The sequence below is a fragment of the Nycticebus coucang genome, chromosome 7, assembly GCF_027406575.1.
Source record: "Nycticebus coucang isolate mNycCou1 chromosome 7, mNycCou1.pri, whole genome shotgun sequence".
Taxonomy (NCBI): Eukaryota; Metazoa; Chordata; class Mammalia; order Primates; family Lorisidae; genus Nycticebus; species Nycticebus coucang.
Genome location: NC_069786.1, coordinates 4,965,030 through 4,979,632, shown reverse-complemented (window position 1 = coordinate 4,979,632; position 14,603 = coordinate 4,965,030). Strand labels below are relative to the sequence as shown.

Genomic DNA, 14,603 nt, shown 5'->3' with positions numbered 1-14,603 from the left:
AAAAAAAAAAAAAAAAGAATTGATCTGATTGTACATTTTTTGTTATTTTGGATAAGGCGAAACTATTTAATTATAACTTTTCTTCATTTTGCAAGCAGACTTGAGTGTCAATTTGAGAACGGGCTCAGCCACACTACACTGTGTGACCTGAATCCTAAGGGTTTCTTTTCCACCATCAGATATGAGTGTTTTGGTTTCATTATTTTTTCTTATCTCCCTGAATTTTTTGTATTACAACCTTGCTTTTATTATATTGGTCCTATTTCTTTTTTTAATAATTAAAAAATGTACGTATTTATTTCTCTTGTAGAACTTAAACCAGTCAGTAGCCCATGACTGGACATCAGGTTTACAAAGACTTATTTTGAAGAAAGAAGAGGAAATCAGAGCCGCGGACTGCTGCAGAATTCAGTTGCAGCTCCCAGGGAAACAGGACAAGTCAGTAGTCACTTGAAAACAAAACCTTCTTGCCAATGCTAGAAAAAAAAGGTGTTCTTGGTTATGATATGCATGTTGTTTTGGTTTGCTGATTATATCAGACAGGCAAAAGGTAATTTAATTTCATACGAGGGAGCACGTTTCACAGAGTGAATGGGTGTCTCATTCCTGGCAGGTCCGGGCGGCCGACCTTCTTCACTGCTGTGTTCAGCACCTTCACCCCGGCCATCAAGGAGTCCTGGACCAACAGCCTGCAGATGGCCAAGCTGGCCCTTGGTGAGTGAGACGTGGGTGATATGGGCTCTATGTGGCATGTGGAAAGGAGAGACCCTGTGCACTTCACGTCCCCTGGAGAGTTTTCTATATCATGATGAAATACATGCCTGCGAAGTGAAGCCAGGGCTCAGAGGTGAACTCAGAGCTACACCTATCCGTTAACCTGGGAGAATGTTCTCGCATAGGAAATGTCAACCTCAGTACAAGTGATTTTTTTAAGAAGTTCATCTTATAATTTAAGGTTGCAGGAACAAAGCCGTAGCTTTCATTGTAACAAAGCATTAATATCAGGCCGGGCGATGTAGCTCGCATGCCTGTCATCTCAGCAGTCTTGGGGGTTGAGGTGGGAGGATCGCTTGAGCTCAAGAGTTCAAGACCAGTCTGAGCAAGAAGAGCAAGACCCCATCCCTGTTTCTAAAAATAGAAAAATTTAGCTGGGTGTCGTGGTACACTCCCATGTTCCCGGAGATTCTGGAGGCTGAAGTAGGAGGATCGCTTGAGCCCAGGAGATTGAGGCTGCTGTGAGCTATGATAACACCACTGCAGTCTAGCCTGGGTGACTGAGCAAGACTCTGCCTTAAAAAAGGAAAAAACGAGTATCAGTTGCGGCTGCTGAACCCATGTAAGCCTGCTGGGTCTGGGCTGTGAGGGGCTGGAGGCAGGTCTGGTGTGGGGAAGCTGGTGGTCTACTGCGGTCTCTTTCTTCACCTCTGAGAAAGAAAATGCAGGTTGCCAAACACCCTCCCAGTAGGCTAGATAAATCTTAGAGTTCTACAGTAGACGTAGTGACTTTATGATAATTATCTTGTTCCTATGATCCATTAGCTTTTGGAGGGGGTGTATTATATATATATATATATATAGATATATATAACTCACAGGCAATTTGTACACACACAGATCTATTACTCAGCACACTAGTATGTCCTGTGTTTGTGTAAAACATTCTTCCACATGCAGGTAATCTGAAATTCTAATTGAATAGAAAATACAGAAGAGAAACTGTAGTTGGCATAATGGTCACCCCCCGGTGAGCTCTGAGTAACACTAGGAAGAGGCCCTGTCTGTGGGAGGGAAGCCTGCCTGAATGTGGGCACAGTAGAAGCAGCAGCAGTGACATAGCTCCTTTTTCTCTTCCTCAACGATTTGGTGGCTTATCGGGTTAGGTTCAGAGTGACTCAGCAGGTAAGCAAGTGGTCCACTCTGAAGGGAGGGAGCTGAAGGTGGAAATACGCCCCCTTTTATCTTGAGATCCATTATATGTTCTTCAAAGCTAAGGTTGACAGTTTGGCAGTAAAATATTTCTCCATTTCATTGTACTCTTTTTTTTTTTTTTTTTGACAGAGTCTCACTCTGTCACCTATCATGGAGTGCCAGGGCATCAGCCTAGCTGACAGCAACTTCACTCTTATGGTCTAGAGCAATTCTCCATCCTCAGCCTCCCATGTAGCTGAGACTCCAGGGCCCCTCCACAATACCCAGCTAATTTTTCTATTTTTTAATAGAGAAGGGTCTCATTCTTTCTCAGGCTGGTCTCGAACCCCAGAGCTCAAGGGATCCTCCCACCTGGGCCTCCCAGAGTGCTAGCATTACAGGTGTGAGCCACGGTGCCTGGCCTCCTTAGACTTTTTTTTTGTCCCATGTTATTATACCATGTTTAAAAATTGCTCACCACATCTTGTACTTGATTCATATCTGAATCAAAACATCTCAGTTGCTTTGCAAGAAAAATGGAAAAAGGTAAAGGAAAAGAGACCGAGGTGATGTGAAGTTTTGCATCCTTTATCGCTGGGTGTGTGGGTAAGATGCAGACAGGAGGCTGTCACTGTCACTTAGGTTTGGGCCATGCTGCCCTGTCAGGAAAGACTTTACTGTTCCTTGGTCCTGTCCAAACAGAGCGTTAGGATGTGTGCTGCAGTGGCCCTGTGGCGTCATCCGTCTCTGCTCAGTCTGGGTTCAGTGCAGTCCCTGCTCATTTTCTTTCTGTGTCTAATCACAGAAGAGGAGAACCATCTGGGCTGGTTCTGTGTGGAAGATGACGGGAATCAAATTAAAAAGGAGAAGCACCCTCTCCTCGTTGGACACATGCCCGTGATGGTGGCAAAGCAGCAGGAGTTCAAGGTGAAAGGCGGTGGGGCTCAGGTGTCTGTGCCACTGCGGACCACACCTTCCCTCTGACAGGGGACGTGAGAGCGTGCCGGTGAGGGCCACAGTCAGAACGCTGTCTTTCTAAGTTAGTCTTAGCTACTGCTTCTCTAGAGGTAATTTACTGAGAAATGAGTTAAGATTGTTGTTTGAAACCTAATGATGTTGGCAGTGACGTCTGTTCTTAGGCAGGACCCTGGCTGCTTAAACAACTCCAGCGCAGGGGTCACCGTTAGTTAAATAGGGAGACAGACGTGTGTCACACCTGTCAGCTCGTTGGGCCTGCACTTGGCCCGTGGGCACTTTCCACGAAGATGTGAGGTCTTTGTGCAGCTGGAGGTGCCCACTCTCCGCCAACGCTCCGTCTCCAGGGTGGCACCATGTTGACGTCCTTGGTGCTGCTGACTCAACAGGAGGTGCCTTCAGTGCCTTCCAGGATGTGTAGATGGGTCTTTTTTAAAGAAATGTACAAAGACATTTGTATTTCTCATTCCTGGTCTCTGGCTGACGGGCTTGTGGCCTGGTCCTCAGTAGCTCCCACAAGCACCCCCTCGGGAAGCCTTGGGGCCCTGGGTGGGATGGGGACAGGAAGGGCTGGGGCCTAAGGGGGAGGTGCCGACTGCAGACTCTTCCCCCGACTCCCAAGGCTGCCTCCTGCATGAGTCTCGGGGAAGCTGACTTCAGCCTTGGGAAGAGGCCTGGGGAGTAAAACACCCAGGGCTGAGTCTGCTTGGGTGTTCGCTTCTAAAGTGCCACCTGCTAAGGCTTACTCTTTAAACTTCTATCTTTCCTATTTTAATCTTTGGTAATGAATCTGAAATTTCTGTGGTCCTGTGTTAGCAATGCTCCATCCATCGAAGACTTGCTGTGGTCTAGAAGCCGCGTTTTACATGTGTTTGATTTCATTCCGTTTCAGATTGAATGTGCTGCTTACAACCCTGAGCTCTGCCTAAATAATGAGACGCAGCCAGACTCGTTTTCCACAGGACACGGTTTCCTGTGGGTAAGTATCTTTGTTCAAGGAGCTGACATCCACCATGAGTATGAGGAGAAATGCACGTTTTAGTTGTTCAGTAGAGTGTTGTCAGTTGCTGACATATTTTCAAACATGAAAACTCTCTGAAAGGGATCTGATTACTTTTGGAAAAGATGTCACATTCTTAGGAATTAAAATGTTAGTTTCTTTTCTTTCTTTTTTTTTTTTTTTTTTTTGTAGAGACAGAGTCTCACTTTATCACCCTCGGTAGAGTGCCGTGGCCTCACACAGCTCACAGCAACCTCCAACTCCTGGGATTAAGCGATTCTCTTGCCTCAGTCTCCCGAGCAGCTGGGACTACAGGCGCCCGCCACAACACCCGGCTATTTTTTTGTTGCAGTTTGGCCAGGGCTGGGCTTGAACCCACCACCCTCGGGATATGGGGCCGGCCGGCGCCTTACTCACTGAGCCACAGGCGCCGCCCGTTTCTTTTCTTTTTAATCTAAAACTTTTACCAGACGTAAAAGACACTTACCTAGGGTGAGCATAATTTTTAACAGTTCTTCAATTTTGGTGGTTAAATTGCATGGATTTTTTTTTTTCTGCTTCCAAGACTAGCTTTTTTTTTTTTTCTGGAAACTTAGCAGTTAAAGTTAATTTGTTCCAAATGACATGCAGCGTCTGAAATTATGCTGCGATTGCAGCGAATGTTTCTGGTTCCTGCAAACTCAAGACCACTCCTCTGCTGTGTGGTCCGAGTCTCTCTCGCTTTCTTCCCTCTCTCAGCCGCCCCTCAGAGCCGCCCTGCAGGCCTACCCTGACTTTCTTCCCAGGCATCCTCTGCGCCAGATTCCATCCTCCCCTCCTGGCAGCCAAAGCTCCCACTTGGTCAGTGTTCTAGCTGATTATAAAAAATGGAACAACCTCCTGAGCTGGTATTCCATTCCTACCAGCCTATGAATGAAGGGCTAGGCTTAGTTCCCTTGGGGCTGTCCACTTTTGAAGGAGAACTGTTTCCACCAGGCCAGGGGAGCTGTCATTCATTCCCTGGCCTGCTCACACCTCACTCCCTACAGGCTAGTAAAGGGCCTCGGCAAGTTGGCACCCTCCCCCTGAAAGGGTTGAAGTAGGATGTTTCTCCGTAGCATGGAACAAATTAGGAGGAATAAGGAGAATGTAACAACATTCTCAGAGTTGGTGGAAAAGGAAAAAAAAATCAGTGAGTATCCTGACCCAGCCAGGACTTTCCATTCACAAGGATCAGACTCTTTACCCATTAAAAACAAGGAAATTTAAGTTTAAGTTGGGAAGCTAACTATGCTACGTGTTCTCAGTGTAAAGATTCGAAAACACGGGAAGATCGCAAACACAGAAACGCTGCAACACAGGACGTCACATGGTGACTGTGAATGGTCCAGTCAGGATACATCCCTGCTGATTTTTCTCATTTGAAAGACTTGGGTTTTTTTTTTTAGCTAAGATTTGTTGAACATTAGTGTTACTTAAAGTTGACATTAATGTATTTTTTAGGGCTTTAAAATGTGTATTAATAGGCCTTTACCATTGAACAGTGAGGGGGTATGTGGTTTTTAAACTATATAAATGCATCTCTTAAAAATTAGTCATGTTCTTTTTATTACAAAAAGCCCAGTTAAGTATGTTGCAAAGGAAAAGCAGCTCTGTTAGCAGACTGTTTAAGCATTGCTCTGTTCTGGGAGTGCTGGTTCTCGTGTGACTGCTAAGCGCCAGCCTTCTGAGTGAGGTGGACGCGCCCCGTGTTCATTTTCGTTCATTTTCTTGTCCCCTTTGTCTCCTGGTTCAGATTGGAAGTTGTACCCACCAGATGGGCCAGATCGCCATTGTCTCATTTCAAAATTCCAACCCTAAAGTCATTGAGTGCTTCAACGTCGAGTCTCGTATCCTGTGCATGGTACACATTCCCGCCGAGGAAAAGCAGGGAGAGCCCAGTGCAGCTGCGGCCACGGACCCCACCGCCTCCTCCGGGAGAGCTGGCGACACCCCCACCGTCTGTGTGGGGGCGGAGGAGGGAAGGTACAGCAGGGAACTGTCCTCCACTCCAGCAGTGGGAGACTGTCCCGGGAAGGGCGCTGCCTTGGCGTCAGAAGCAGCGTGTGGGAACTGTGGGATGTAAGGGGAGAGTTAGGGTCACGGCGCTTAGGAATAACCAGGGAGTTGGGCCCATGGAAATTACCCCAGAAAACTATGCAACAGTAGTGGTATTTCTTTACAGGGGAAAAGTTTTAGTCCTACCGCACAATTTGCCAATAAATGTTCCATCTAGCAGCACACCACTCCTTACAGAGTTTGGAGAGAAACAGCCCTACTGTATCTTGTAATCATATTGGATATCAGCACGATCTAGAGGAAAAGTAAAGGTATTTTCTTGATGTGAGGTTCCACCATGCATAGCAAGAACTAATATTTTTCATAGCCCAGAATTTCTCTTTAAAAAGTAAAAGACGTCTACGTGGTCCCAGGCATTTTTAAAATGTAGCCAAGTGTGTCCAGCAGTGGGGCAGGGTGGCAGAGCTGGAGTGAGACGTAGAACACGTTTGCGGTGACAGACACTCTCACTCTCCCATAGAGAGCAAATGTATTTATTAGCTTTTATCTTTCTTTTAAAGCATTTCTGTTTATAAAAGCAGTCAAGGCTCCAAGAAAGTGAGACTTCAGCACTTCTTCACTCCCGAGAGGTCCACCGTCATGAGCCTGGCGGGCTCCCCGCGGAGCCTGTATGCTGGCCTGGTGGATGGGGTGGTGGCCAGCTATGCCAGAGCTGGAGGTGAGGCGGGTCACCTGGGCTGGGCCCCTGCTCCAGGCTTGTCCTCTGCACCTGTCTCCCTTTGTCCTGGGAACTGTGTGGCTCCCTCCTTCCCCCAAAGGCGTCAGTTGGGCACTCGGGGTGCGTCTCAGTCCCTCGTGGTCCTCCCATTCCCCAGGTGAGGATTTCTGTACCCACCTCCCCCCTGCAGCCCCTCGCCTACTGCTTCCTGGGTGGGCCTGTGCTTTCAAGGCACTGGGTTGACCAGCTGACCTGATTGTAGTCCAGCAGGGTCTTCTGGGTGTCAGGCAGGCTGCCTGGCCTCTTGCTACAGCCGCTGTGGAGGTCTGCTGGGCTCCAGCAGTGCCCGGAGCAGCAAGGTCTCCAGCCCCTGGCACCTAGGGTTGCCCATCTAGCCCCTTCTCTTTCTCTCCGACTTCCAGCACAGCGGGCTCTGGGCAGTTCTGCCTGGTCAGCACTTCCCTCCTGACTGGACTATCACTGCTTTGTGGAAACTCCCTGTAAGGGGCTCTCCCCACCCCACTGCCCTAGGCCAGCCCCTCGGCCACCCCCAGCCCCTTCAGGGTGATGACTGCTCCCCAGTGGTCTCAGCCCCCTCAGCCCATGTGCACCATGACCCCGCGTTCCCTTGAGGAGCCAGGCCAGCCCTCACGCCTCGGCCCACATGCCCACTCCTCATGACATCTGTGCCTTCCTGATGTGGGCGCCCCATCCTGTCTGCACCCTACTCTCCTTATGGAACTCTCCAGATGACTTATCTTCGGGCTGATGCCCCCGTGCCCATCGCGGGTTCGTTTGTCTGTTTCTGTTCCTCTGCCAGCCTTGTGGTCCAGCTTCCCGCCTTGGTATCATGCAGATGCGTCAGGCTGTGTCACACCCACCTGCTCTCTGGGATCTCCCCCACCCTCAGCTCCCATGTTTGAACCTGTCACCGGAGTCCAGTGCTTTCTTAGTCTTAAATAGTCATTTCCCCAGGTCCAAGTTCTGATTGCTTCACGGTTTCCAGATTGGTTCCTTGGGTTTCAGTTGGGTATTATTTGGATATTTAGAGAAGGAAAATCACATTTCAAGCTTTATAAGTAAAATGGCAACTTCGTCAGAAGGGTAAGGTGCCGGAAGGAGGGCTGACATTGCAGCAGGGCCCCCACAGGGACTCCTGTCTGAGCTGCGGTGTGTCAGCCCTACTTCCCCAGGCTCTGGTGTCTTGTGGCACCACCATCCCCATTTGGAGGATTTTGTGGGAGTGACAAGGGCAGGCTATCTGTGGAAAGAACATCTGAGGAGCTCAGGAAACAAAGTTCAATTGTGGGAAGTTGAGCCTTAACCAAGGTGAAATGTCTGAAGTAGGTCACCCCATCTTTCATCTTGAGGTCCAGTTTCAGAGGGATTGTGTGGCCAGTGGGGAGTGCTGAGCTGTCCTGGACAGCATCTAAGGACGCACACACAGGTGGGGCAGTGACTAGAGTGCTCACCTAGGACTCGGAAACCTGTGTTCTCACCTCTTACACTCAGTGGCATGTGAGTGAGAGGGAAAACTGTTTCTGTTCTGAACCTGTGTATTCCCATTAAATGTGCTTTAGTGTAAAGGGTTCTGAGTACCAGATGGGAAGGCTTGTACACATGTGCACACACACAAATGCAAGGGCATGTTATGTGCAGGTGTGCACACGTGCTCATTCTATGTGCACGCATGTGTGCGCATGTGGGGGCGAGTGGGGTGAGTGCACATGTGTGCGTGTCTGCATGTGTGTTTGTTCATGCATGGGTGTGTGCATTTGGGGGAGAGTGTGGGGTGTGTGCACATGTGTGTCTGTATGTGCATGCATGCATGGGTGTGTGCATTCATGCTTAGCCACATAATGACACACTGGACGCAGTGCAGATATTCCAGATGAAAGGCATAGCCAATGTCCACTGGAGCTGGTAATAGTCCTGAAATGCTTTGTAGCCTAATTGCAATACAAAAGCATTGCGGTTAAAGTTGTATAGCTGCTGTTTAGTGACTGCACGTTAGCTCCGGGTTGACCCTGAGTAGGTTTGTAATCAGAGCTCCTCTGCTTCCAATCCAGAACACAGAGATGAGAACTGGGATCTTGTTCCCTTTGTTGAGCAAAGTGTGTTTATGTCAGGACTCAGAAGCATGATGGATTAATCACCTCGTTACATTTTTAAGCTTAATGGCTTAATTAACTGGTTAGACTGAGTATTGAAGTCTTCCCTTGAATTATGTACAGAATAATTACATTAGTCAATTTATAAATTTGCGTTAAATCTTGCATCAAGTAATTTTTTATTGCTATCTAGGATGTCCACTCATACTTCATATAAAGACCTCATCAGTAGATCTTTGAAAGTATTTTCAAAAGAAAATATTTTATGGGCAGCGCCTGTGGCTTAGTGGGTAGGGTGCCGGCCCAATATACCGAGGGTGGCAGGTTTGAACCCAGCCCCGGCCAAACTGCAACAAAAAATAGCCGGGCACTGTGGCAGGCTCCTGTAGTCCCAGCTACTTGGGAAGCTGAGGCAAGAGAATCGCCTAAGCCCAGGAGTTTGGGATTACTGAGAGCTGTGACAGCACAGCACTCTACCGAGGGCAATAAAGTGAGACTCTGTCTCTCTCTCTATATATATATTTTATCACTCCAGGGGCTTCAGAAGAGGAGCAAGCTTATCAAAAGAAAAAATTCTTTTTACCTTGATTTTGATTTTTTTTTTTTGTATTCTGTGAAGATATGGACTATAACAAGGAATTTTTTAAATTGAAGCATGTTTTTTAAATGTGGAAATTCAAACACATGCCCAGTTATTTTGGATGCAAGTCCTTTTAATGGTGACCAAATCACTTTATACATTATCATCATAAATAATAGTATTTGTTGACCATCTATATGCCAAGTGCTGTGCTGAGCATGTTGCATACATTAGCTTATTTTTAATTCCTATGATGACCTTTGAAGCTGGTGGTCAGATTGTCCTTATTTTACAGTTAAGGAAACTAAGATGTAGAATGAATGAATGATTTTCTCTATGATGTTTACCGAGTGGCCAGGCTGGGACCAGAGGGACGCATGCTGACCCCTGGCCCCAGTTGCTCCATGCTCACAGGCCATCCTGGACTTTCTTATCCCTGGAAGGATAAGGAAGAATCACACATAGGCATCAAAATGCTGAATGATATTTCAGTTGTCTGTTACTTAAAACGATCTGTCATCCTGTTTTCCTGTCCCTGTGCACAGATAACTGAACTTGAATGAAATCAAATATTTTCTTTTAAGATGGATCCTGGAATTCTGAACCTCAAAAAGTGATAAAACTAGGCGTCCTACCAGTTAGAAGTCTACTCATGATGGAAGACACCTTGTGGGCGGCTTCTGGAGGCCAAGTTTTTGTCATTAGCTTGGAGACGCATGTGGTGGAGGTGAGTTGCCCTCAGTGGCTGCCTGGGTGGGCAAGATGCGTTTGAGACACAGCCCCGCTGTCCCACCACCCTGAAATCAGAGCCTCTGGCATGTGGGAAATTCAGGTAGCCTCTTCCTGTGGCCACAGGCAAAAGAAAATTCCTTCTAGATTTTGTTTAGGAAAGATAAGATTAAGAAAACACAGCTCTTTTAATTGTTTATCCATGTTCATTGGTTACCTGCTAAATAATGGAAATATATTACTTTAAAAAATATATTCAGTGTGAACGTGCAAAGAGCCCTCGAGGACTTTCAGGAATTTGACTGAAGTCATATTTCTATGTCATGGGGTAAATGGGCATTCGCTACAGACAGCTGGACCTCATGTCCCAGCCCGGTCCCCTTGTAAACATTCCAGATGGAAAGAAATTATCAACACAAAAATCAAAACACAAACATACAATATAAAGAACAGTAGGATGTTTTTATTACTTTGCAATGGGGAAAGCCTCTCCGAGCATGCCACAAACCCAGAAGCTGTCATAAGAAAGGATGTGATAAAAAAAAGTATGTAACTTTTTTCATATCTAATATATGTGCATGCATATCCAAATTTCTATAAATGGGCTGGGTGAGGTGACTCATGCTGAAAACCTAGCACTCTGAGAGGCCAAGACAGGATGATCACTGAGGCCAGGAGTGCAAGACCAGCCTGAGCAAGAGCGAGACCCCCTTTTTACAAAAAAAATCTAAAACTCAGCCCACCATGGTAGCACTTACACTCCCAGTTTCTTGAGAGACTGAGGCAGGAGGATCACTTGATCCCAGGAGTTTGAGGTTGCAGGGAGCTGTAATGATGCCACGGCACCCCACCCGGGGGGCAAAGTGAGACCCTGTCTTGAAAAAATAATTATAAATGAAAACTAGGGAAAATATTTCCTGCACATGTAACCAAGAATTAGTGTTCTTAAAATACAAAAAGTTTCTTAATACATTTTAAGAAAAATACAACCAACCTAATCTAAATGTTCAAAGGAACATTCAAATAAACAGTGTACTCAAATGCACTTTAGCTTCATTAAGTTCTGAAACTGCCTTTTAAAACAAGGTATTTTTTATTCATAAGCATTATTTTTAGAGCAGTTTTAGGTACATGGCAAAATTGAGTGAAAAGTACAGAATTTCCCCCAATACCCAGCCCCCCACCCCACCCCCCCCACACACACACACCAGAGTTGTGCATTTGCCACAGTTGACGAAGCAGCCCTGATCCTCTGCTCCACCCACCCAGAGTGGACGGCTGATAGAGGGCTCACTCCTGGTATGCATGTTCTGTGGGTTTGGACACGTGTACAAAAGCACATACCCACTGCTACGGCACCATCCCCTGTGCTCCACCTGCTCACCCCTCCCTGCCCCTAGACCTCCGTGCAGGGGTCCCACAAATGCACCAGGACGGTGTCCGTGCTCAGGGCTGCCTCTGCATCCCCGCCCATGCTGGCCAGCCTGTGAATGTGTGGGCGCCCTCCCCATGGCTCGGCAGGGCTCCTCAGTACCCCATGCAGCGTCTCTGGAAAGCAGGCGTGTGTTACCAATTAGCGTTTTACAGAGCTTGTACCGTTTCCCCGAACAGTTCTTCTCTAGAAAGTGCACTCAGGGTCAGCTTGCCCCGTGTGTGACGATGCAGGCAGGATGCAGGGTTACAGCCCACCCACCCTGGGCAGGGCCTTCTTGCTAGAATACAGAGAGCACAGGGAAACATTTGAGATTATTTTTCTAGTATTGTGACAGTAACTTTTTGTTACTTTATAGATCCATCTGATAACATTTTATTTCATGTAGCATGAGAGTAAGAGCCTTCAGTCTAGCTTGGAGCCATAGTTGAAGGATGCTCTTGAGTGGATGTTGCCCCCAATGTGCAGTCCTTGTTTTTTGGCACCCCTCCCTGTACACCGTCAGTAACACTATCCTGGTGATTCCATCTTAGTGATTATTCATTTAAGGAGGCACAAACCTCAGGCCCTGGCTTAGCCGTGTAGCATAAAGTAATCTTGGATAAGCCACAAACTGAGCCTCAGCTTTCTGATCTATAAATTGGAGATAATTGTCTTTTCTTGAGCTGCTTCCTGGATGAAATCAGATGTAAAAGTATCCGGCAAAGAAAACTGGAGTGATAGCTGCTATTTGTTATTAGAATAAAGTATTATTAGAACAAATATACAAGAGCCAGGTATAATATTTTGTTAGTCTGTATTTGCTTTTTTTTTCCACAGAGAAGGAATAATGACATTTCTTTAAAATATTTCCCCCCCAAAATGCATTCTTCTTGTCATAGATAACTACCAAAAAAAGCTGGAATGATGGTTTCTGTAGCTATCACCAAGAAGCTTTCAGGATAACATAACATTCCCAAATTATGACTTTATTATACTCAAAACGTGGTTTCCACATGTTCCAGAGACTTTATATGCTGTAAATCTTGAAGACTCAGAAGTAATACGCTTGGATCCAAATATAAGTCCCCTCTTTCTGCATGTTTTAGTACCAAAATAACTAAACACATTTATAGAGAGAAGCCAAAATCTGCTCTCTTCTGAAAATACGAAGCTCCTGATGTAGCTCCTGTTGTGCAGGGAAGTGCAGCGGACGTGCTGGTGCAGCTCTGAGATCTGCTCTGTTCAGACGTCCACACTCCTGGGGGACGGCTGCCGGGGGAGCCTTCCCAATAGTCATGTGCTGAGGGTGTAGGGCTGGGCCTGTGGGCTACAGCAAACCTGGGGGATGGAAGCAGAATGGAGGAAAACGGTATCTGAGGCTCTGGGGCTTAAATGTTTTTAGACTGATGTCTCTAGGATGGTAGCTGGTGCGTTCAGTGCAGAGGCAGCCCTGAGCACCAGCACCGTCCTGGTGCATTCGTGGGACCCCTGCACGGAGGCAGCCCTGAGCACCGGCACTGTCCTGGTGCATTCACGGGACCCCTGCACGGAGGCAGCCCTGAGCACCGGCACCGTCCTGGTGCAGAGACCCCTGCACGGAGGCAGCCCTGAGCACCGGCACCGTCCTGGTGCATTCACGGGACCCCTGCACGGAGGCAGCCCTGAGCACCGGCACCGTCCTGGTGCAGAGACCCCTGCACGGAGGCAGCCCTGAGCACCAGCACCGTCCTGGTGCATTCACGGGACCCCTGCACGGAGGCAGCCCTGAGCACCGGCACCATCCTGGTGCATTCGCGGGACCCCTGCACGGAGGCAGCCCTGAGCACCGGCACCATCCTGGTGCATTTGCGGGACCCCTGCACGGAGGCAGCCCTGAGCACCGGCACCATCCTGGTGCATTTGCGGGACCCCTGCACGGAGGCAGCCCTGAGCACCAACACCGTCCTGGTGCATTCACGGGACCCCTGCAAGGAGGCAGCCCTGAGCACCAACACCGTCCTGGTGCATTCACGGGACCCCTGCACGGAGGCAGCCCTGAGCACCGGCACCGTCCTGGTGCATTCACGGGACCCCTGCACGGAGGCAGCCCTGAGCACCGGCACCGTCCTGGTGCATTCACGGGACCCCTGCACGGAGGCAGCCCTGAGCACCAACACCATCCTGGTGCATTCACGGGACCCCTGCACGGAGGCAGCCCTGAGCACCAGCACCGTCCTGGTGCTTTCTCAGGACTCCTGTGCAGAGGCCGCTCTCAGCACTGTCAGTCTGGTGCATTTGCAGACTGGAGGTGGCCAGGCTGTCGTCCCAGCTGTAGTGCTGTGATGTGGCAGTGCTGGGCAGACCACCAGGGACACTGGGCCAGTGTCTGTGCATGCCCACTATGGTGACAGCCTCCTGCCTCCTGTCAGGGATGTCAAGAGCAGACGGAAACGCTGTTCCCAATGCATAACTGTCACACAGTTTAGGCTGCATCACCTGAGCTGCCATGCAGGCTGTGTCACTTGAACTGCCATGCAGTGTAGGCTGCGCCACCTGAACTGCCTCACACTGTAGGCTGTGTCACCTGAGCTGCCACACATTGTAGGCTGCGTCACCTGAACAGCCACGCAGTGTAGGCTGCGTCACCTAGGCTGCCACGCAGTGTAGGCTGCGTCACCTGAGCTGCCACGCAGTGTAGGCTGCATCCCCTGAGCTGCCACACACTGTAGGCTGCGTCACCTGAGCTGCCACGCAGTGTAGGCTGCGTCACCTGAGCTGCCACGCACTGTAGGCTGCGTCACCTGAGCTGCCACGCAGTGTAGGCTGCGTCACCTGAGCTGCCACGCAGTGTAGGCTGCATCCCCTGAGCTGCCACGCACTGTAGGCTGCGTCCCCTGAGCTGCCACGCATTGTAGGCTGCGTCACCTGAGCTGGCACACACTGTAGGCTGCGTCCCCTGAGCTGCCACGCAGTGTAGGCTGCGTCACCTGAGCTGCCACACAGTGTAGGCTGCGTCACCTCTACTTTTTTGGGGGCCTCCCCAAGTCCATGTGGCTTTTTTCTGTCTTGAGTTTGTTTTAATTTCTTTCAAACGTTTAGAGGGTCAGGAACACTGATGCAGTTCTAACATAACCTGCTATTTCGGGAAAGGC

General features: G+C 48.7%; 1 protein-coding gene across 7 annotated transcripts in view; it reads left to right on the top strand.

Annotated features, from left to right (window-relative positions):
- ARHGEF10 (Rho guanine nucleotide exchange factor 10) overlaps positions 1-14,603 on the top strand; it is a 101,896-nt gene that overhangs the window by 67,273 nt on the left and 20,020 nt on the right. For all 7 annotated transcript variants that reach the window (XM_053597714.1, XM_053597715.1, XM_053597713.1 and 4 more), the window contains 7 exons: positions 311-438; positions 614-714; positions 2,714-2,835; positions 3,776-3,862; positions 5,658-5,887; positions 6,481-6,638; positions 9,914-10,056. In XM_053597714.1, coding sequence (XP_053453689.1) covers positions 311-438; positions 614-714; positions 2,714-2,835; positions 3,776-3,862; positions 5,658-5,887; positions 6,481-6,638; positions 9,914-10,056 — 969 coding nt within the window. The remainder of the gene's footprint in view (positions 1-310; positions 439-613; positions 715-2,713; positions 2,836-3,775; positions 3,863-5,657; positions 5,888-6,480; positions 6,639-9,913; positions 10,057-14,603) is intronic.